Here is a 21,705-nt window from a genome sequence, read left to right as displayed (position 1 = left end):
ACTCCAAAATAGGCGACACCCCCCTCTTTCCTCCCTCAATATTTGAGAATGTGGAAAACTAGCTCCCTGGTGTCACTATAGACATCCCTTCCCTTCATATCTTCGCACACACACATTATATAATATAATTCTTCAAGACAAAGACTCTGGTTCTCTCAGATACTGGGAAGCAATCATCAGGACACCCTTCTCGGTTTAAGATTGGGAAAAAGGTTTATTTCTCACATACAATCTTGTTTTAACATGTAAAGCCCAGGAGACCAACTAAAAGATCCTCTCCAGGTAGCACTTTTGCCCAAGAGATTTACATTGTATCTCGTTCTCTTCCCCTGATACTTGGTGATGCCTATCCCAAAAGGGGTCTATGATACATTGTGGTGGAAATGCCCAACCATCTTTCAACTGTGTTAAACCATTATGAAGCAATGCAAGACTCTAACAGGCTGCCATAGTCCTAAGGTGGCTTGATTATCTATGATTCCTGGCACAATCAAGTCCATCAAAAGCATAGTACTTCAACAATTACAAATGGCAGGTAGGGCGGTAAACCCTAGGTTCTGGAAACAGGCAATTAGTGCCTCCATGAAAGAGTGGTTATTGGAATTGGAGAAAATCTGGCACATGGAGCAGTTGGTTGCAAAAGATGATGATCAGAGGGAGAAGTACAAAAGATTTGGTCTGCTTGGGATTGGTTTAAAGGATTCTCTCAATCCCAAAACTTTTTGTTATGTCCTGTGATGGATTTTCTTGTCATTGGGGTTGCGTGACTACCTCCCCTCATTCTTCCCACTCCCCACCTCTCACTGCTCAGCTACCCTTTTCTATACATGTACCCCCCCTCCCTCCCCCAGTATCCCCACATCCTCCTCCTCCCCTGTTTGTGTTTGTTAGGGCTACGTTTATGTTTGTCTACCCTTTGGGTAATCACTGTACCCCTTTTTAAATAGTAGTGCTACTAAATGAAAGTGATAGACCTGACTGACTTATTGAAAACTGCTGCATTATCAGGGGTATAGTAAGCTCAAGCTCAATACTAATATTACTAGTTGTCACGCTTAAGATTATGGTTTATGGTTGTATTTGTTCTGCACCTATTTTTGTAAACTTTAAATGGGCGGCAATCTTGACACCAGGTCAAAGAAGACATCCTTGGATCAGCTTTTCACATGGTAAATAATATAAAGAAAGATAAAAAAAATTTGCTATGAGGGGCCATGGTTTTCGGGTAGGGCTCCAGGAAATGCCAATTACTAAGCAATTCCCTTGGATTTTTTTTGAATACTAAACAACAGCTTTGAGTAAGGAATGCTAATTTTCTCTAAAACTAAATTCAATTCCTTCCAATCAGATGCCCATTCCTTTTAGTTTTAAAAATTCTGATCAATCAGTGTTATTCTGGGTAATGATACCCTATTGGGACCAATAGTAAAGGACAATTTTTGTGCTCCTTGGTCAGCACAGAAATTAAGTAAGCACAGAAAAACATTCAGTGAACTTTAAGATGTAACATCGAATAGTACGCTTTCAACCATATCATAATTTAGAGAAAGGTTAATTTCAAGCCTTGACATCTTGACAAGATGAAATGACAAGAACTTCATTAACTAATGAGCCAATGAATGTGGAGAGATTAAATGCTTTATGATGCAAATTATCAATATCAGATCTTTTATGCTAGTACACCCTTGTAATTATGAAGAAGTTACTCTTGATCCAGTTAGGGTATCACAGCTCCACAGGGCAGGGTGGTTGATCCTCCGCGTCTCCAGCCCAGAGGGTAGAGACATGCCCGGGAGCAGAGTCTAAGCAACAGCCCGGTCTTATCTAGAGCCTCTGGAGGTGAGGATGTTGAGCTGCAAGCTGCTGCCAGGTTGCGGCCCCTTGCCCACCAAGGCAAGTAATTGCTGAGTAGCAGGAACAAGGTGTGGTGCCAGAGCAAGAGACAGAGAATGGTCAGACAAGCCAAAGTTCAGGGCAGGCAGTGATAAAGAATCAAGCCGTGGTTGGTACACGAGCAAATAAGGAACAGGAGACACAGTCTGGAACAGCATGAACCTGGGGGCAGAACCAAAAGGAACTCCTTGTCCAGGCAACTTCTTGTTGCCAGCCACTTCCTTATAAAGGGGATGTCATGTGATGGTTAGAAGTCATGTGTGCCGCAGACTCCTCACCCACCAGCAGAGGGAGTGCTGGTGAATTGACATTCTTAATGTTTTTCGCATGCCTGCCAGCAGTTGGAGTCCATCTGTGGAACACTCTAGTCCTCTGAGGTAAAGGGGCAGCTGATAGAGGGTCATATGACCTTGACCAGGAAGTAGGTAGGAACTTGGCTCCAGAAGCAGAGTGGGTGCTGGCAGCAGAGGAGTGCAAGGTGACTGAGCCTGAAGGAGGAACAGGTCCCTTGGATATGTGGGGATCTGTGACATGATGAGGTTACAGCATATTTTCAAGTTTACAGAGAGACCAAAGTATATATACTCTACCAAAGATATATAAAGCAGCTGATTCTCTTAACTATAGGCCAATCAGGGACTGATTCTATTATGGAGTCCTGATTGAATGGTAAAATTTCATCTACATCCCTAAACTTGCAAGCTTATAGCCTTTATTAGGAGCTCAAATGTGTTCCTACTGGCATAAAAGACTATGATCTAGAATTAAAACCACTGACACTGCTTCAGTCTACAGATTGATCCCTAGGAGGTTGAACTTTTTGGTTTCTAACTCTCCAGCTTTTAATGAAATTTCTGGGAGAGCATTGAAATGGTTCTTAATTTCTGTGGATTGAGGAATAACGTTGAATAAGTGTCTGGAATAGTTTTGAGCAACTGCAGTAATTAGGGTGAAGTATATTAGGGTAAATGAGTTTCTAGTGATGTAAAAACAGAGTGTTACAACCAAAGCAGATAACAGCAACAATTAGCCTCTTTTCTACAGGGTGATAAAGGGGAAATGTTTTAAATGGGCAATTTGAAATGCCACTCTTGGCTACCCTGGGATTGGATATTACCTGTAGCTTAATAAAGTAATTGAAAAACGGAGCCACAACAAAAGAAAACAAAACAAAGAAGACCTGACCTGTCCTAGGTTAATTTTCTAAAATAATGACTTGTAAAATACTACCTTTTCCTTTTGATTTTCAGCTTCAGAAAGTTGTTTTCTACATCCTGTAGTACAACCATTTTGCTCACCAGCTTTGGCATAGGCTTCAGCACAGGCTGGAAAGGAAAAAAAAAGGGAAATACATGTTAGTCTTAATTGTGAAGGATGATGTCAGTTGTATAGTAACTTTAAAGACATTAACTAGAGTAGTATTACAGACAGTGAATATTCTAGTGCTCCAAAAGACATCTTGGTAAAACTTGTGCATCTCTTTCAGTTCACGTGACAGGTAAGTAAAATGAAAGCAAGTGGTCATTAAACTGCATTTATCCCAATTACTGTTTTTTTTAAAGATGTGGAAAACAGGAAAATGTAGTGTTTTGTCATGGTCGCTGCTAAATCAAAGCAGAACACCATATGTGGCTCTATATTTTTATGCAGCTACAACACATCAGAAGTTGTTGAAAAATTTGGTGCTTTGAATTTGAAGTGCTTATACTGTGAAAACTAGTCCTAAAAAAGGTGCTATGTATCAAAAAAGGAATGACAGCATAGTTCTCCCCAGAGGTTTTTAGCCGGTTGCTCCGCCCGGCTGATTTGAATACCCAGCCCAGCTCTCGGCGGCTCTCATCCTCGGATGCACGGATCTCAGTGAAGCTGCTCCGTGCTCTGTGTCCTCCTGTGCAGCCTTCATGTGAAGGAGACATAGGCAGCCCCGCCCCCATCTCATAGCACGAGCTCAGATTTCTGCCTTTGAAATGTATCCACTGCTAGCTCTCTGCGTGTCATTCTGCATCCTCACAGCTTTGTGTACAAACCTCCATATCTCCTAAACTGTATGTCACAATGACCTGTAATTTTCAGAGTGTACAGGGGACCCTCATAGATACTAGTTACTACAATTTCAGCCCCCAGATTTAAAGAATTTTAAGATATGGGGGTCACAAATGTAAAAAGTTATGAAAATTAAACTTTGGGGTTGCTGTTTCTGAGAAAAGTACAACTAGGAGTCCTAAATTGAAAGTGCAAATTGGGGACCCCGGAGCCACGAACATAGCAAGGAGCATTGGGGTGGGGCCCCTAAAAATATACCTACCTGTCACAAATCTATACCTATGAAACTATCGTCTGCTTCTCTTCTTTGTACACCAATTTCTCTGACGGTGGGGGTACAAAACTGAAAATATAGGTGCAAGTGTCGGGCACATTCTCCCCTTACAATCTCATTATTACAGCATCATTAGAACATAAAACACTCTGCCCATTAAAATGGGCTTCCCTTCCCCGTTTCACATTCCTGTCCACTTATCTAACATTCTGAACTTCAATTGGGGAATGGGGAGCTGTAAGAAACCAAAAATATAGGTACAAGTGGGGAACATCTGTGACTAACATCCCCTAAAACTTCATCACTATGGTATCATTAGAAAATTAACTCTGCCCACTAAATTTTATTGAGGTTGACGTACAGGAAGGTTACAGTCATGTGTAACAAGGAAGTGCATTTTGATGGACATTTTTTTTTTTAATGTTGTAATGATGTCATGGTGATGAAAGGTGATAGCCACACGTGTCTCCCACTTCCACCTATATTTTTGTTTCCCTGCACCTCTTAATTCTGGAGAAATTGTGGATATACTAACGGGGCAGGCATTACAAAGTTGTAACAAATAATTGGGAGAAGGTAGAACACTGAAAAAATAAGAGGTTACTGATTACCCATGGCATAAACAACTGGAAGCACTAAATTTGCCGTGTTTTGCCACACCCCCTTTTTACCACCCGGCTGAAAAAAATTTCTGGGGAGAACACTGGACAGTATAGGGTTATATTATATCTATAAAAACAAAGCTGCAGGTTTAAGGTTTGTGAAGAGTAGGGTATAATTAAAATCCCTTGTTACTTATGTTAATGTTAATTTGATTGGAATTTTTAATAATTACTGTTTTTAATTGCTATCAGTGAAGGCCACATTTTGTGCCCAGAGTTTATATTTAGATTTATACATAATATTAATCTAGTATCCAAAAAAAAAGAAAAAAAAAGAATTGATAATAATTACAATATTTAATACCTTGATCTCAATGTTATCCCCTATTTTTGTTCTATAGCTCCAATGCAAATTTCTATAAACTGTGGGTTATTCACAGAAATGTGATTATTTTTCAGAAATATAAATAACTGTTAGTATTTAACTTTATTGCTGCCTGAGGAAGACTGTGTTAGGTATACAGGAAAACTTCTACCCAGGCAAAATAAACAGAAGCTCTTAGAGGTGGAACAAATTGTGGTTACCTAATAGCCTGCAGAAAAGAGATTTATGACTTTTCACAATATTTTTCCTGTGCATCTAATGTCAGCTCTTTTTGATTGGAAATGACATAGGAGCAGGGTAAATACCAACAGCAACTGTATTGGAATCATCATCACATGCATACATATTTTCTATGTTTGAATTGCCTCAAAAGCCCCCTTTAATTGTTACTTCTATTGTTACACCACCATAACTATATATTTTTTGAAACAAAAAATCCCTGTTCCACTAAGCCCACAGAACTGTAATGAATGTGTGTACCTCCACTTTTTTACTATTTTTTGGGTGGTGAATCCAGAAATGACCCCAGTTTTTTGCTATTATTGTATTTACATACAATGAAAAAAATAATGAAATAATAACTTGAATGTGCTGTTTATTTAAATTTCTTTTGTTCATAGAAAGGCTTTATTGTTAGTCTATGATTTTTTTTTACAGTAAAACTTTTGAAAAATTAATCGGGTAAGCGGTTAAGGTAAAACGTTATGCTTATAGCTTTTCCTATAGTGTTCAGTGTTAGGACAATGCCAGAGGATGCTCCAACAATAGTCAGCCATCATATCTACATCCCATCTACCCTGATACCATCCTTCCATGGCCTTCAAATCTTGGTGGAATCGTTCACCTTGCTCATTACTGACTGCACCAAGGTTTTCCGGGAAGTTAGAAAGTTGGCTATGCAGAAAATGCACCTTGATGCTCATATTGCAACCAAGCATTTTGTAGCTCTTCAAGAGTTTCCGGACAATTTCTGTATAATTATTTGTTTCCAAGAAAGTCCTTGACAATGGGTTTGAATGATAAGCAAGCATTCTTTTCTACTTCTGACATTGTCCTGATCCATGTTCATCTTTGATGAGCTGCCAAATCTGTGAAACCATCAAACACACAGGCCTCTTTTTTTTCAAATGATAGGCTAGGAAATGCCAAAATGAGGTACCTGAAACAGACCCTGGTTCATGTTCAGAGGCAGGATAATATTGTTCTTTCTATTTATGGTTTTATCTATGGTTTTAGGGCAGATCTTGCAGGCCAATTCCTTTCCACCCAATGCCTCTCACAAGCTCTGCTGTCCCACATGCACAGATAACAGGGATACACAGATGACCCAATTGTGTTGGTGATATTGCAACAACTCAATGACTCTCTTTATGTCTGCATATTCTTCACAAGGAAAAACGGAATGGCCAATTGGGACTGACCCACAAATATTGCTATTGTCAAGGAGGACACACTTTAAGCTCCACTTTGAGCGATCGATGAATAGTCCCCATTCAGTTGAGTTATAGATTGGAATTCCCAATTCCCACATTAAACCAGGTATGTTGTGGCAATACACAAAGCCACTGTCAGTTCTAAAGCACTGCAGAAATGCAATTTCTCTGGTTCGAATGTACAATACCTTTGTTGCTTTTTCAAGTAAGTTTTTCTCACTCAGTCTTGATGCTAGGAGTTCTAAAGCCTTCTTCCATAGTTCCAAATCACGTGCCAAATCACTCAACTCATGCTTATCAAACCCCTATGAACTCTTCAATTTCAAACTCTTCATCATTGTTGTCACTTAGTTCATCACCATAATCATGTTCTTCAGCAGAGGGTAGTGTAACGAAAACTGGCACTGGGATTTCATCTGAATGAGCCACCAGGCGTATAACTGATGGTAGACTAGGATACTCTAGGTTACATTTATTTTTCTTGTTATATCCTGAAGTTTTCACTATACAAAAGTAACAGAAATGAAATGATCTCCTGGCTCTCGCCAAACCATAGGTAAACCAAATGGCATCTTATCACCTATTCCCTTTGTCCACATCTGTAAACCCTACACAGTTTGCACACCTTATGAGGGGCCCAAGACTTATCTTGATCACCAAGTTTAACTTTGAAATATGACAAATAGGCTTGCTCTACAAATGTGCTGATGTTCGACCTTTGACTGGGAATGCTGAAACTGCCACAGATATAACAAAATGAATCAGGGTTGGTTAGGCACTAATGACGTGAAACAGCAGAGCCAAACATGATATGAAAGAAAGGAAATACGTGTGTAAGTAGAAAAATAAATTTTGCCTATTTACTACGTAGAGCAGCGGACAACCTCTGACCACACTGTGTTGCATGTAAATGAATAGCCTATACAAATCCACGCTACAGTAATTGCAATAATATAAGCGGTAGAGAAAAAAACTGACGTGATAGAAGAAAACTAACTGCACCTTCAGAATCAGCATACATATTTTAGTGTAAATAAGCTTAAAAATTGAAGTCAACAAAATATTTGTTCAAAATTGTTCCCGAGTGCAATATATCAGATGAATTTTGCTTCCCTTTTTAGTTTTCTTATCAACACACATACATTTGGAAAATTTAAATTGTATTATTGCAATATAAATTGTATTGTATTGTATTATTGCAATAAGCTGAAGTTGATCACCTGTTACAATTGAATGTATTATTTTATCCTATGATTACCTGACTCGCATTCAGCTCTTGTAGTGTTAAGATCAGCTGTGACATCCACAAAGTGACAGATGGAGAAAAGTCTGCATCCTCTGTAGCAGGCACCAAGGACATCATCCTGTGGGAGGACACAGGCAGCATGAGTACTTTGTTTTTTAATTTATTTCTGTATTCACTCATTTTCAAGTCTGATTAGATCAAAATGCGAAAATATAGTGTTGGTTATCTCTCTTTGGCACAAAACATTAACTATTGGGAGATCACAATGTGCTATTGAACCACAAATGTTCAAAAAGACTTATTAGTTGGGGAACATAAAAGAGGAATATCATACAGTGAGAAAACAGAACACTAGAAATGTTACCATAGACCATAGAAATTATGCATTTCCAGTTTGGAAGATATAGTCAACTGCATGTCCCATATCAAGAGTAAAATGGGTATTAGTGCAATGCGCTGACTCCTTAGGCCAGTGTTTCTCAACCAGAGGTTGCTAGGAGTTCCTTGAGCAATGAGCATTGTGTGGCTCTCAGGTCAGATATCACAGACACCAATGCTTTTTTTGTTTATCTGTAAGAGTGACATACTTCCCACCCTTCAGCATGTAAGACGTTCTTATTGATCGCCACGCTACTATATTGTGAGTTGTGGATATAATAATTTTACTTTTTTTCTTTTAGAGGGACAAATGCAGGGAAGCTCTAGCTTTTCTTGCTGGTTGTTTAAAAGTTCTGTTCTGTGGCTGGTTTAACTGGGAATCTCAAGAGTAGGATGGGGCAGATCCCAATTTTTGGTCCCACATTTTCCCAAGGTCTACAAGCCTGTAAAGCACAACTGGTAATAAATAGCAGGGATCTGTGTATCTGTGTGGGCCAGCCTGAAGCAGCCTAGACAGTTGGTTTATGTTAGCCTGGCGGCTATATTTTTATTTAAAGGACTTTTGTTTTGTTGAAACACTCCTGCAAGAGAGGACTTTTTGTTTTCTTTGGACTCAAATACATTTTCCTACCCTTGCAGCATAATTACGTGGTGATTGTATTGACTCTTCTGAGACTGCAGTAATCAGACTAACTAATTACCTTTATTTATTCTTAGAAATAACATGCTGCAAGATCAATGATTGAGTAAGCAGTACTACAAGGTTTTATGATCATGGTAATATCTGTGATCTATTTCACCAACTTAAAATGTAAAAGACTTTTCTTTGTTTTTCCCATTTCTGCCTTACTTCTTACATAATAAACTCTTTAAAACAGAGACAAAGAAATATTTGTAATTTGTAATCTATTGATCTAATCAAATAGATGGCAAGGTGGTAAATACCCTAAGGTTTTGCTGGTATTAATATTAAAGGCCTGAAAATATATGGAAATTAGGTGGAGCAACAGTGATTTATTTGTGCAACTGACACAGCAGATAGTGTTGTACATTCCAATCTCATATATAACAATTATATAGCCATTATAACATATATAAATAGTTAATGCTTACTTTAAAGCCATAGTCAGAGACTACACAAGTATTCCAGCAGAAACCATCATCCCTCCCTATGCATTCTATACATAATTTATACCACAACACATACCAGCGAAATTAGGCTCGACCTGCCAAAACAGGGGGTGATTTCAACTAGAACTACACCCCAGATTGTTTCATGTGCTTTCTATCTGTGAACCTTTTGTGAACAGCTAACTAAAACAATAATCCATCCAATTTTTTAAAATATTTTTTTTAGTATTCATTGAAATTAGGTTACAGGATAAGATAAACTTTGGGTGGGAGCTGGTTGTAAATGTATCTCAAATGCACTCAAATGTATAATAAATGCACTCAAATTTATCTGTCCACCCATGACCTGTCTCCCTCAATGCTGGATAAGGTCTCATGCTGTCAGCCATCTCATCATGGATGTCTGACCGATTCCTGAAACTCAACCTGGATAAAACAGAACTCATCATCTTCCCCCCTCAAATTCCAAACCTCCCCCTGACTTATATCTAACTGTTAATAACACTGTTATTCGGCCCTCCCCTCAGGCACGTTGTCTTGGTGTCACCTTTGACTCTGCCCTCTCATTTACCCCCCATATTCAGAACATTTCCAGGTCCTGTCACTTTCACCTACGCAACATCTCCAAAATCCGCCCCTACCTGTCCCCTGAGACCACCAAACTCCTTGTACATGCTCTTATCATCTCCCGTCTGCACTACTGTAACATCCTTCTCGCTGGTATTCCACTAACCCGACTCTCTCCTCTACAATCTATTATGAATGCTGCAGCCAGACTCATACATCCTTCCCTTCGCTCCTCTTCCGCTGCATCTCTTTGTAGTTCTCCCCATTAGCTTCCACTTCACCTTAGAATCAAATTTAAGCTCCTGTGCTTTGCCTTCAAATTCCTACACAGTTATTGTCCCACTTACATTTCTGACTTGGTAAAAAAATACTCCCCCTGCCGCTCTCTCCGCTCCTCCAATGACCTACTAATGACTTCCTCACTCATAACCTCATCACACGCACGGATACAAGACTTCTCTAGAGCTGCCCCGACTCTCTGGAATGGTCTTCCTCGTCCTATTCGGCTTGCTCCTACTTTCTGTTCATTTAAAAGAGCGCTCAAAACCCATTTTTTCAAACTTGCCTACCCGTCTTCTTCTGTCTTTTAAAACCACCACCACATATCTCCCATCCTATTGTGTGTGAAATTCCCCCACCTACTAGATTGTAAGCTCTTCGGGGCAGGGTTCTCTCCTCCTGTATCACTGTCTGTATTAGTCTGTCATTTGCAATCCCTATTTAATGTACAGCGCTGCGTAATATGTTGGTGCTATATAAATCCTGTTTATTAATAATAATAATAATAATGTACACTGTGGGCAGCGAACACAGTGGGCAACATACTTTAAGATTTAGCTCCCAGCCTATCTATGCTTGGATTTGAATGTATTTAACTAGAACCTTTATTGGTAAACCCTACAGAATGTTTGCCATACTCAGAATGAACTGAGCAAGTGCAGATTAACCCTTTATTATTACCTATTTATTTATATGTAGATCAGAAATGTGAATCCTTAAGTAAAATATGTAAAAAAAAAATTGTTGACAATAATGTTGTAAACAAGATTTTATTAAGTCAGGTTATTGTGGTGGTAATGATGATGTAAGTGCATCAAACAAGTCCCTTTCATGAACTAATGAGGAACAAAATTTTAAGGAAAGCTGAAAAAAAGAAAACAATGAATAGTTTGTGGATAGATGGGAAGAAGCAAACTATGATATATTTAAATATTTCCCAGGGCTTATAGTAAATACTTTAGTGACCTGTGTGGTTATAGGAAACAAGGTAAGTAAGATATTCTCCTAAAAAAGATGTGGTTTCTGCTTTGCCATAGAATATTCATTGTTTTTTAGATGAGTGCAGTTTAAATCTAAATCACACAGTAGCTTTTTTTCAAGCCGTAATGAAGCTGAATCCCCTTTGCAATCACACCAATGGACTATATATTCATGGGATATTAATATTTTACCTTCTGATTTACAATGCATTTGTTTTACTACTCATTACATTTTGAAGCTTTCAAGAAAATTGTAGTCTTTATTTAATGCACAGTATAGATTTGCATTAATAGTGCTGTCTCATTGTTTGTTCAGTCCCAAGCACATAAAATCCATGGTTTTCATATTAAAGGTTGTATTTGTTTTATATACTGGCGGTGATGGATGCACGGATAAATTCATAGAAAGGCGGGAATGATTTGTATGGTTCCTCCCACCACCCTTTATTAAATAAAAAGTCCCTTGGATTTTTGGATTGGTAATCTAATTAATGATGAATTCAACAATATATTTCACAGGATTTGTTTTGAATATTTAAGCTCCTTCTGGATTCTTGCCAGAGCCAGACAAGCTAAGAAGCTATTTAACATGAGCAGAATTGTACATTCATAAAATGTAATCCTGTTTATTATTCACACTAGAATGTAAATGTAAATAGTATACAGTAGGTTTGATTTACTTAAGGAGTTTAGGTTGCTCAATTGCTGAAAATGAATGATCACTCTGCAAGGGATATTTCACTAATTTTAGTAAATGAAGTGAAGTACTGCTGACTTTTACCAATAAATCATGTGCAAACAATATATATATATATATATATATATATATATTTATTTAAATTTTCTTGCACTTAATTTAACTAAGTATTCCTTTACTATGCAGAGGAATAACTGTCATACTGTTATACAATTATGCTTCCATACCTCTTAAAAAAGCATTATTTAAGCCACTGGCCATTTACTTCTATGACAATTTACTAATCGTAATTTATATAAGTTTGTTTGAGATTTACATCTTTGTCTTTAATAGTTGTAAATAAAATATTACGTTTTAACTAATATTTTGGTTAGCAGAGGCTGGCAGTAAAGTATTTATTATATTTTTTATACAAGGTCTGCTTTAAAGGGCTAACGGGAGTGTAATTATGTACATAACATTTGCCACTGTTTTTTTTTCTGGTCCAGATCTTTATATGCAGCACATTGAGAAATTCCCTACAGACACCCAGAACTAGCTGTCACTCTTACAGATGCATGAATATGAATGTCTCCCACCACTGGTGCCTTCAGAGTGGCATATTTGAAGTAAAATCATAGTGAATTCTGAAGTCTGTAGATAAAACCATCCACCACAAAAAATTTGTATCTAATTATATACATCAAAATCTAAGAGTTTTCATTCAAAATTGTGACTTTAAGGGCCAAAAAGTTTAATTTCCCAAATATTTACTGATTGAAAAATCATATACTTTATTAAACAATGGTAAAATTGCTAACATATAAAACTTATATCAAAAATGTGCAAACAAAACACCATACAAGATATTCCTGTTAGGGTCACCCTTTGGTGGGTGCACATGGTGTGTATTGATGCGTTTCACGGACTAGTTCTGCTTCCTCAGGAAAGAACTCTTAATCAGCATGCTGCCTTCATGCTGTTCACACAGATACTGAATCTGTGTGAACAGCATGAAGGCAGCACGCTGATTGAGAGTGTCAGCATGGCACAAACCTAGGAAAAGGTTAGATTGGAGAAAAGCAGTGTGGATATAAGTATATGACTTAAATAGCTCTGCATACATGGTTGATAAACGCATATTAATATACTCGTATTGAACAATCCTAAAAATGACCTCTGAAAAAAACTGATCAATAGCTGAGAAATAATCCAAGTGCTGTCCCTGTTTTCTTTCCTGAAGAAGCTGAACTACTCCATGAAACCCGTCAATACACACCGGGTGCACCAACCAAAGGGTGACCCTAACAGGAATATCTTGTATGGTGTTTGGTTTGCACGTTTTTAATATAAGTTTTAAATGTTAGCGATTTTAATGTTCTTAATAAAGTGATGATTACAATCTGATTTTACAATCAGTAGATATTTGTGAAATTGAACTTATTGGCCCTTAAAGTCCCAATTTTGATTGACATTTCAGGGATTTTGATGTATATTCTGTTGTACTAGGGATGTGGCCTAAATATATGTAATAGGTTGGATAACATATTACTATTGTTATTGTATTGTTTAATTGTATTTAATTATGTTGCAAAACATGTTTTGTTGCAGGTATGTAAAATTTGCTCAAGGTAGGCATACTGAATTTTTTTGTTACTTCAAATCAAAGTTTTAAATGACAATTCAATTAGTATATTCATATTAGGGAGGTTAAATCCAACCACAAGCCTCAAAATGGCCCAACCTATCTTATATGTAAATGTTTAAAGCAGTAAATACAACATTCTCTACACATTCACTGATTGTAATTTTTTCTCTTCATATTAAAACACATTCACCTGCAGTGGATGTTTAGTGATTCCCATCTTTGTAAAGAGGTCCCTTACCTGTATTGCGTACTTCAGATATTTACAATATATACTTGTTTGAAATTTTTTTTTTAAATCCTTCATGTAGACAGAGCTTCAGCCATGACATGAACCTTACAACATCCACATGCCAAAAGTGACTAGTTGCTCTTAAGAACCACACTGCTCTCCACCAAAGCCACATGCAGAAAATTGTTTACAACCCTTTCCATTCACTTAAATGGGAGTGTTTGGAACTGCATTCGAGTTTGCGGCAGAATGCTGCAAATTACCGTGGGTCTTAAATTACCCTAAATGTTCCTGCAGGTCGTATCTATAGATAAAAAGGTGCAAAGCTGCTCCCTTACAGACAGCTAAAAAGATTATTGGTAGTGTATGGTTTGGTAGTGTATGGTGTGTATAGCTTAGGTCCTAGTTATCTGATGGTTTGGAGATAGTGAACCAGACCCTACTGTATCTGTACTAAATTTTGAGCCACTCTACCTCTCTATTCTAGTTGAGATTTGACGTTACATTTTTGAAAAGTATAAAGTAACTGATAGGAAAATTACTTTTTCAACTACTTGGAGCTGGTTACAGAATCATGAGCTTTATGTTTCATGAACCTGCTTATGCTGAAAAAAGTAGCTGCGCAGAAAGTTACAGTAGGGACTTTTCTATCAACTATTTGTTACTTTACTTTTTTTTGTTTATTTGTTTTTTAGATTAAGCTTTATTTATTTTTTATTTTTTTGTCATTGTGCCATTCTCAACATGCTACCTTCTACATTACCTGAAGAAAGTTTAAAAGCTCCTAAAGCTTTAATTTTTAGTAGTCACTAATCTGACAACTTTTTACATTCTTTACATCTGCTAAAAAAAAAACATGCTAAATTCTGGCTTTTTTCGCATGATCTTTGTCATGTTAATTTCTCTTGATAGGTTATCACTTTTACTTGTATTTTCTTACTGCTACTTCTAATCATGTTTACTATTTCTGTATTTTGTATTGATGTATTTATCCTGTTTTTAGTTGGCAAGTTGGCATATGACTTTTGCATTTAATACAACATGCAAACCTGATAAAGTACTTAAGATATAAGAACACAATGGGCTTCAATTTGCTGGGCAATACTGGTAATAGGGACCAGAAAAATCATCATATTTTGGAGAAAACACAATAACAAAGCGTAATACACTGTAATACTGTATACATAAAATATACAATATGTATCATTTTTTATTTTTAATAATATATTAATGATATTTTGACAAGATACTGTATGTGTATTCATATACTGAGCTAGTTACATAAACAAGTTACATAAACCTTGGCCTAAACAATTCTCTAATAAGTACACAACATCCTTTATCTTGTGCCAGGAATCCACATAAAGAAATAAGAAGCAAAAACAATATGAGGTAGATTTATTTCTGGAGCAGAAAAAAATGAATAGAAAGCAGTTACAGATCACATATGTTTTCTAGCTATATAAATACTACTAATCATAAAACCTCAACAACAACAGTCCATTGTTTACTGTATTGCAAATGTACATATTGTGCCTTATGCATTGCTATTTTTTTTTACAATTATTCAGTTACATTTATGATGGAGATACACTTTATAGGCGGTACGGCTTAATCTCCCTAGGTATACATTACAAAAACAGTTTCCTCTAGAGGAAAATTGCTGTTGACATTCACTCTAGGGATGTGAAATTACACACCCACCAAGCGGATGGTACCGTAGGATGAAAGAAGCAACAGCAAAGAAAGGTTGCAATCTGGATCATTTCAATGCTATGACAATGGCACAAAAGGCAATATGCATCAATCGCCTGTTCTATAAATGTTTTTATTTTTGCAAGCACCTGCTAATTGCATTTACAACATTCCAGTGACCACCATATTAATGGCAATTTTATAATGACATGTCCAGATGTCATGATAAAAGCAGCAGATGCTGGGGCCATGGAAGCATCATATGCGCAGGATGCAGTAACATGGATGCTTGATGACATCTGTGTAGGCAAAAATAAGCATGCACCTTACAAGGCTCAATATTACTAGATCTATTTTATTGACTGCCTCTCTCCCTTTCTCTCACACACACACAGCATGGATCTTGGGGTACTTACTTCATTTGAGCTTTTGTGCTTGAAGGTGAACTGACACTGCTGGCTGCAGGAGGTGATGTCTCCCAGCTGGGCATCAAAGGGATCCCCTGCATTGGCTGCAGATACAATTACAATAAGCAGTAAGAGAAGGCTGTAGTCACAACGACACTGTTCTGGGGCTCCCATCCTGCAGTGCTTTATATAGGGATCCGAGGAGAGATGCACAGCCTGTAAAATACAGTGACAAGCAACTGCTGTGCAATGTCAGTGCTATTCTGACGTCATGTGTTTAGTGCAAAGGACTCTGGGAGAGAGAAGGAGGGGAGTGGGGTGAGGATGGATGGTGCACTGTGTTACTGATGCAGACTGACATTTCCTACAACCTATAGCAATGCATATAGATGGGTTCATTTTCTTTTAGCATTCCCTAGAGAACGCAATTAGCACAAATGGTAGATTATGTTAGCTGTAATGGTTAACCCAGCCTTTTTTTTTTTTTTTTTACAGATGTGTAGTTTTAGTCCTTTTTTGCATCTGTTGGGGCACGTGTGGCTGTGATGTCTGCTCCATCTTCTAAAACCATGTGCTATGGGTGTAGCTACAGCTGCACTGTACTTTATGAGAAGCTTTGACAAGTCTTAAGTAATAAACAAATACAAGGTAATATTAATGTTATTTAGCTTAACCCGCTAGCATTCTAATTCTGTCAGTTTTTTGATGCAAAAAGTGATCCAATTTTTTTGCATAGAAATGTTTGTTTATGTTGTGGGCCTGTAATTCTTAGGATTAACTCCCGGGTATGATAATTATATTTATTTATTATATTATAACCATAAATTATAATATAATAAATAATTATATATAATATTTATAAAAAATAATGAAATAATAGACCACAAAAATGTAATTTATCAAAGCATTTCAAAAGGTCAGGGATAATAGTGGGCAAAATGTAAATCAGGGCACTGGGCAATGATGTCTGGTGCACTAAAATATGTACTTTTATTTGTATTATATGTTGTGTAGTGTTTTTTACTGTAAAAAAACATTTAAAAGCAGATTACATTGTAATCTGCTGTTAAATTTACTGCCTGGCCACACCCCCCGAATACAGATGTCACATCTTCCAGGTGATGCGAGTGGCCTGCCCTGGCTCACCCCCTGCATCCACCAACGCTGCTGCTGCTCACATCTCTAGAGAGATGCAAAGCACAATGCAGGACTTCTGCATTGTACATCGCATCTTCTGGGTGATGCGAGCAGCAATAGTAAATTCCCAGAATTTACTATTGCTGCTAGCATCTGCAGTGAGATGTGAAGCACAATGCAGAAGTCCTGCATTGTGCTTCGCATCTAACTGCTAATCAGAGTAGTGGTGTGGCCGGGACCCCGGGTGGTATTTAAAAGCAGATTACTCAATATTCTGCTTTTAAATTTCCTGTCCGGCCACGCCCTATTTCAGAAATGTCCCGGCTTCAGAGCGGGATCATTGGATCGCCGCTGGAGCGCGGGGGGCAGGTAAGGGGGGCTTGTTTTGTTACCCAAATGGGGGTTAGGTGCACAATCTGAAATTTACAATTGTAAAATGTGCTTTAGATTTACTGACAAATATACTGGTATTATGCTGAAATTGATTTGCTTAGTTAGACATTATATATTCTTGGTAGATCATAACTAGATTATACAGTTAGATTGTGAAATGTGGTATAATATGGCAGATTTGATCTTTCAGACTTCTGCATGACATGCACTTCCATTAAAATTAGTTTATGCTGGCAGAGTTCCTGTATTTAATTTCTTTTTTTATCTGGTGGGATCCAAGTATGAGGGCATCTACATCTACTCTGCTCTTGGTTTACAATTGCTCCTCTCGTTCTGTTTTGATGCAAGCTTTACTTACTTTTACCATTTTTCATTGTGAGTTTATAATCATTGTAAAACATGAGGCTCTGTGGATAATAAGTGTAGTCCCAATTGAAAAAATGTGCCAGTGAGAGTAAACAATAATTTGAACTGTATTGTATTTTAAAGTCAACATATTACAGTCAGCATCGAATGAACAAATATAGCAAGTAAATAAGCAAACTTTTAGTATTAAAAAAATCCTTATGTATACATTGAACACTCCTTGTGAATGTCCAAGTGCGAGAGTGGTTACGTATAGGCATACTGTATACTGTTGGCAAAAATCCACACTCTTCTGCTTCCTTATGGCCATCCGTGTGATTCAATAAAAGTATTGAAAAGCAATCATCTCATGTAAGATGCAATTTTTAATTAGCCTTGGTACTGCAAAACTGCATTATGCTCCTTAAAATTGAGTTGTAGCCAGATGTCCTCACTGTTCCTGTCAGGACCTGAACCCAGGGATGCTTCGGTGTCTGGCTGCAGCCAATTGAGGGTTTGCTTCTGCACTCTGTTGGATTCCTTGGACAAAGATATCTTGATACTTAGTATCTTGCTGAATTTTGGACTCCAGGCCCCTCCCCATTTAAGCCATGTTTCTGAAACTTCCTGTTGCCAGATTATTGTGCTCTGCCAATATCTTGCTCTTCTTGCTACTGTTACATTGCGCTCTCCAAACTGCTACCTGTGTACCGACCCTTGGCTGCTGTTTAAACAACTTCTCTTCCTCGCACTCTGTCTCCAACTTACACCATTGGCTACCGACCTCAGCTTGTGCTTTGACTACGTTTGTGTTTTCCCCTTATCTACCCCTGCTTGTGCATAGATCCTGGACTGCTTCCGCCTGTGTCTGCTTGCTGCTTCAGCCACTGGACTCGGAGCCTGACCCCTGATCATTACAGTTCCTTTAGAGAGCCTAGTTCTAGGAAAAAAAACTGTGTCCAAAATAAACACCTTAAAGTGTTTAACAGCTAAGTTTCACTTTGTTTTAAAGGAGTCTAAGCTAAGTGTTCTTATTTAAAACCCCATTGTGAGGAGAATTTTTTTTTTAAGGAGCTACATTTCTAATTGCAGTGTAAACAAACCAGGAAAATACGTCATGCTAGATGAAATGACAGTAAAAACAAAATGTTTTATTTATCACTTCTAAAATCTTTCTCTCTGAACAGCAGACCTGACCTGACAATGCTTTATTGATTCCTTAATCACTAATGTAGGGTAAAATAGGATAATTAATAATAAGATTATTTCTTTGGGACAAAGACAAGCAGTGTAACTATGGACAATAAGGAGTCAGGAGACAATTATTTTTGAATGTTATGCCAGACTGTATTTCTGGTTTAAAACCAGTTATCTGTATACATACTCCATTTCACAGCAAGGCCATGTTCAAACTAATGGTATTTTACCATTGTGCTTACCACAGGCAGTGGTAACAGGCAGCACTGCTAGGCATTTTCAGACATTTGCAAGTAGCTGTAAATGTCACTTGGAAAGTGGTAAATGGCTTGCAAAGGTTTGCTAAAGTGTTGGTATGCAGTCGGATTTAAGTTTAGTGTTGTCTTGAGCACACTTTGATAAGAATCTGATCCACAAACCCCTGGACTGTTAGGGAGACAGACATTAGAGAATTCAGAAAACAAGTTTGGTAACTATAGTTTACATGGAATGGAGGAGGCCAAAGGATAAGTGCTTAGAGTTGTATGCAGATATTGCCAGTGGTAGTTAAAAAGGCCAATTGTCCTACTAGGAGATGAAAAAGCATTAAATGTACTGCTCTAAGGCATAGTTTGTACACTCAATCTAACCATTTGCCTTTAGAAGTTGCAAGCATGATCTGGAGATCTTTACACAGATGCTTCTGGTACAAGTGCCACAGATTTCCACAAATTACTTGCAATCTTCTGCCGGGCCTACCTGCCAGAATAAGTTTAGCATAAGATCCATAGTACACTGACTGCCAAAACAGCCAACAAATTGAAGATCATGGGTAAACTGGAGCATGTACGAACTGAGGATTTCAGGGATTAGGATCTTGTTGCCATGGAACAGAAAGCCCTAGTTGGCAGCCAGTTGTAAAAGTAGTTAAAAAGAGGAAGCTCATTTGATGTGGCTGAACAACTCAACTGACACAAAAGGTGAAAATGGCTGTTTTTTTAAATTGTTTTTTAGGTTCAAGTTCTCAAAAGGGGTATGTAGAGTAGAGACTTGTAGATCCACTTGCGGATCCCAGACAATATGTAATATGAAAAGAAAAGGGCCCTTCTCACCTGTATCATTCAGAATGGTAGTACTCCAGAGTCATGTTATTGATATATATCATGATTGAGTGGCTAGTAAATTATGCCACTACTCCAAGGCAGTTTTAATAGACAACAGTGTAAGAGATTTGTATTTTAAAGTATTTTAAGATTTGCCCCTACAGCAGAATCTAAACCATACACTTCTAGTATAAATGGTAAAACTGAGTTGTGATGAAGCAGTATGTGTGCTAAAGCAAACTAGTGCTTGAGAAGTTTGAATGTCACTTGAGCAGCTTTTAACTATTAACCTCCCTGGCGGTCTGATTATGTCTGTATTTTTATGTCAAAAGCGGTACATTGTTTTGCATGAAAATTTGTTGTTTAATATTCTATGCCTTTTTTTTAAATTTTATATTATTTTTTTTTTTAATTTGTCCAAACAAGGGTACAATAACAGAATGAACTTTTGGATTTATTATTTATTTTGATTTATTTTTTATAACTTTTTTACTGTGATCAAAGTTTTAAAAGCAGATTTTACAATGTAATCTAAATTTCCCACCCGGCCACGCCTCCCCAGCATACCGACGCTTTACGCATTACATCGAGGATGCGATGCAAAAGCCGTCTGGGAGTCGCCGAGGACGCTGCTGGATTGAAGGGAGCAGGTAGGATTTTTTTTTTCCTACCCTGAGTGTTGCTCGGGGGTTACCGCTTTTGGTACATAAAATTCACCCTAAACCACACTCGGAATCACCATCAGGGGGGTTAAAAGGGAACCAACGCCTTTGTCAGGTGAGTAAATAGATAGATAGTTTTTAAAAGTGGTTGAATTAATTTCCTTGATGAATTTCCAAACTTTGCGAACTCCACAAACCACTGAATTTTTTTATGGTAGGCAGGCATAGGCCATTCAAGATCAGCAGAAACCTTCTTAGGATCAATGGATATCCTATGCACTCTGTTCAGCCCTAAAAATTGTATAGTGTAAGTTTCAAAAGCACATTTTTTCAATGTTCATGATCCTGTAGACAAATTTCTTTGCACATTTGAGCACTTAAAGAGTTGGGGAAAAGAAAAAATTGTCTTTCAGATGATCACAAAGTTATTTAGCAAGTCACAGAAACAAATTGTTGACAAAAGTTGGTTGGGTGTTACATAATCCATATGTTACACTCAACCACCATGACTATAGACTTTGTAAAGCGCTGCATAATATGTCAGTGCTTTATAATTACTGTAAAATAATAACACAGCTCAACAAAAATATTTTTTTTTTTACTTGCCAAGGATTTTTCAATATATGTGTATTTCAGGTCTGCTGAATCCTGAAATGTTTAATTGAATAGGCTCTAGTTTTTGTGATACAGGAATCGGAATAGGTGATTTTACCAACAACGAATGTTAACACAGCATATTATTATCAATCTTTATTTACACCGATGTTTTCCATTTTATATAATAAATGTAGCATTATTTTCATGAAACTTTCATTTGCCATCTTTTTATTCATACTTTTTTTTACAGAAATATGAGTTATGTATTTTGCTACATTTGTGGTGAATATTCCCAGCAATAACAGAGAAGAAACATTACAGAATTTGTGAAACAAGCATATCTTGCATATTTTGGTATTAAACTAGGGGACCAAGATGGGCTCCCCACATGGTATGCAAACTTGTGTAGAGTGTCTACATCAGTGG

At 37.4% G+C, this 21,705-nt stretch overlaps 1 protein-coding gene across 1 annotated transcript in view; it reads right to left on the bottom strand.

Moving 5' to 3' along the window:
- Positions 1-16,137, bottom strand: part of TMEM59L (transmembrane protein 59 like) — a 35,649-nt gene extending 19,512 nt beyond the window's left edge. The window contains exons 1-3 of the mRNA XM_072405045.1: positions 15,876-16,137; positions 7,889-7,994; positions 3,124-3,218 (exon numbers count right to left, since the gene is read on the bottom strand). Of these exons, the coding sequence (XP_072261146.1) occupies positions 3,124-3,218; positions 7,889-7,994; positions 15,876-16,040 (366 nt within the window). The 5' untranslated portion in view covers positions 16,041-16,137. The remainder of the gene's footprint in view (positions 1-3,123; positions 3,219-7,888; positions 7,995-15,875) is intronic.
- Positions 16,138-21,705: the final 5,568 nt, after the last annotated feature.

The sequence above is a fragment of the Pyxicephalus adspersus genome, chromosome 3 (genome assembly GCF_032062135.1).
Source record: "Pyxicephalus adspersus chromosome 3, UCB_Pads_2.0, whole genome shotgun sequence".
Taxonomy (NCBI): domain Eukaryota; kingdom Metazoa; phylum Chordata; class Amphibia; order Anura; family Pyxicephalidae; genus Pyxicephalus; species Pyxicephalus adspersus.
Note: the sequence above shows the minus strand (reverse complement) of the source record. Positions and strands in the feature narration are given on the sequence as shown.